The sequence below is a fragment of the Sinocyclocheilus anshuiensis genome, unplaced genomic scaffold, assembly GCF_001515605.1.
Source record: "Sinocyclocheilus anshuiensis isolate Anshui unplaced genomic scaffold, SAMN03320099.WGS_v1.1 scaffold1241, whole genome shotgun sequence".
NCBI classification, from domain to species: Eukaryota; Metazoa; Chordata; class Actinopteri; order Cypriniformes; family Cyprinidae; genus Sinocyclocheilus; species Sinocyclocheilus anshuiensis.
Window position 1 is genome coordinate 199,821 of NW_015549644.1, and position 2,634 is coordinate 202,454.

Genomic DNA, 2,634 nt, shown 5'->3' on the forward strand with positions numbered 1-2,634 from the left:
GTTGTGGATCTGCCAAGAGGCTTGCCTACCAACCTTCTAATTATTCTTGACAACACATAAAAACATATACACACACACACACACACACACACACACACACACACTCAACAGCCTCCTTCTCACAATTTCAATCACATAATGGGCCGAACTCTGTTAAATGCCTTTAGCAAACTGTAGAAAAGCATGAGATCTTATGAAGCCTCTTTACAGCTCTTCTAATGCCAGCCTGATTGTTTACAAATGCTCTTTAAGCTATTCTGACGACATTTGAGTTAGTAATTGCTTCCCAAGAGGCATTACATATTATGGCAATAAGTGAAACCACAGACGAGAACTAGACCTGCTCTCTGTTACTTTAGTGTTAACTAGGTTATCTGTAAGCCAGCCCCTCCATGTGCTCTCTGCAATTTCAGTCAACACCTCTCTCGGTTTGGAGATGTGTTTTTAAACAGATCGGCCATTGTTGGCTTGGGGGCCACACAGCAAACTACTTGATCCAAACTACCCGGTCTTAAACAAAAGTCCCTATCATCTGTTTAAGTGGAATTTAAGTGTAACGACTTGTCCTGACATGTAAATCATTTTACAAAGGTATCACATTGCGCTACACCTTAATTGTTTTTGATCTGTTGTGTAAAATGTAATGTATAGCCAGCTTGTCATTGTTATTGTTAAATAAACTGTGGTGAAGACAACTGGCTGCACCTTATCCTGCCAGATGTTACTACATACCTACATACATGGACATAAAATATAGATTTATTCTGAAATTATAAATTTATAATTTATAATATAATAATTATATATTATAATTTGAAATTATATAACATACTGATTAACAGATTGGTTTAAAGCATCCACTGAGTAAAACAGTCCATGTAGAAATTGGCCTAGCAAAGAGACAAACACTGCAGTAATATTATAATTTTCAACAGACTAGTTAACTAAAATATATAGCTACAATGTAACCTTTCTTCCTCTATTTTAAGTCGTCGCTCATCTCTTTTCGTCTCTTACTGGTTTGTTGCTGTTTCAATGTTTTCTTGTCTTCAATGTATTCTTGTAAACTCCTGAGTTTCTTCTATTCAAATGTGCTCACCAAAAAAGGAATACTTACATTTTAAGCTTTGTGGAACCAAGGCCATCTTTTCTAGACAATACTCACTGATATCCCAGTCCCGATTGTATGAGGTTAGACCCTTTATTGAATCCTGAGGGTAGAATACTTTCAATATTTGTCTCTATAAAGGAACAAGAAAAATGTTAATGTTTAATAACAATATGAAGTGTAAGCAGTGTACAAAATTAACCCTTTCCAAGCACGAAATGTAAACATGAATTGCCACATTTCATTCTTAACATCGAACTGTAAGAATGTCTGGCCAATGCTAAGTAACACGAGCAATTCAAAACAAAGCCATGCGAGCCGTCTACTGAAGATAACATTATTTATTATGTGTATTCTACTTGTACTTTTTAAGCAAAAACAAACAAAATTTTGATCTTGACTTAATATCTTAAATCATTTTGCTTCTTAGGTAAATGTATCTTGAGTCAAGAATATTTAGAAAATGTAATTATATGTTGTACTTTTTCTAGTTGATGGTTCCCAACAACACTCTGCCATCATACACACATGCTGGTAAGTAACATACAGTATGAACTTTCTTTTTTCATTGAGTAATGCAAATCCTTTTCATGCTTATTTTCCTCTCTGAAAGGGTCTTCTAGTTTCGTAGAAGTCAACCAGAGTTGCCTTAATGATTCATTAGTGGATGTCAGTGGGCTCTGCACAGGATGGATTGCCCAGACCACTAGCACATCTGCTCTTCAACCTCTGAGTCACTGGACTCCTCCAGACCAACACCACGACCCTGCCATCCCGTCCCACACGGATATGTACGTCCAGCCGATCTGTCCCAGTTACACTGTGGTGGGCCCTTCCCCCATGCTGACGTTACACACACCTTTCTTCACCAACCTTGCGGTGAGCCACAGACTGATGCTAAGCCACTGCTATTATTTCATGTCTGAAGATGTTAACTAGTCCCATATCTGGTTCCCTATTAGACCATGAGCACTTCCAGCTCAGCCCTGCCTCAGGTGGAGGTCCCGGACTCCTCCTTTACGTACATCCCTTGGGCTCAGCCTTTATCCACTATCTCCGGCTCCGTTGTGCAGGCCCCCTCAATGCCAGCGGCCATGTCAGCCCACCAGCTCTTCCCAGTGCCTCTGACCTTGCCAGTACTCTCACCAGAACTGGAGCCTCAGCAGGTGGAGACTCCCCCAGCCCCCGAGGGCACTCTGGCCCTTGAGAAACTGCTGGAAGAAGATGAGGGCCAAAAAGAACCCTACATCTGCAACTCCTCGCTGTTTTCAGAAGATATTTAAGATATTCGCATTAGCACTCTTTTTATGCAGCTTCTTAATATGTAGGATTTGCTAGGGTGATACAGATATTGAGCATTTAGTACAGCATTTTGGCAGCTCTTATGAAAAATGTAATTCAGAAGAAATAACAAATCTGGAAACTACTGTAAAGGGATATATACTCTTAAAAATAAAGGTTCTTTATTTCATCTGGTTCCATGAAGAACCTTTAAGAAACTCCATGGATCCTTTCCATTATACAAA

General features: G+C 39.3%; 1 protein-coding gene across 1 annotated transcript; it reads left to right on the plus strand.

Annotated features, from left to right (window-relative positions):
• The first annotated feature begins 1,552 nt into the window (after window positions 1-1,552).
• LOC107659938 (POU domain class 2-associating factor 1-like) lies at window positions 1,553-2,411 on the plus strand. Its single transcript, XM_016449050.1, has 3 exons — window positions 1,553-1,642; window positions 1,722-1,987; window positions 2,071-2,411. Exons 1-3 carry the CDS (start codon window positions 1,603-1,605, stop codon window positions 2,389-2,391), a joined length of 627 nt encoding a protein of 208 aa, XP_016304536.1. The 5' UTR covers window positions 1,553-1,602; the 3' UTR covers window positions 2,392-2,411.
• Window positions 2,412-2,634: the final 223 nt, after the last annotated feature.

Excerpts from the sequence above, each read along its gene's own strand:
- LOC107659938 (XM_016449050.1), top strand. The coding sequence starts at position 1,603 with ATGGTTCCCAACAACACTCTGCCATCATACACACATGCTG. Across the intron at positions 1,643-1,721 it reads GCCATCATACACACATGCTG|GGTCTTCTAGTTTCGTAGAA; the intron begins GTAAGTAACATA and ends CCTCTCTGAAAG. Across the intron at positions 1,988-2,070 it reads CTTTCTTCACCAACCTTGCG|ACCATGAGCACTTCCAGCTC; the intron begins GTGAGCCACAGA and ends GTTCCCTATTAG.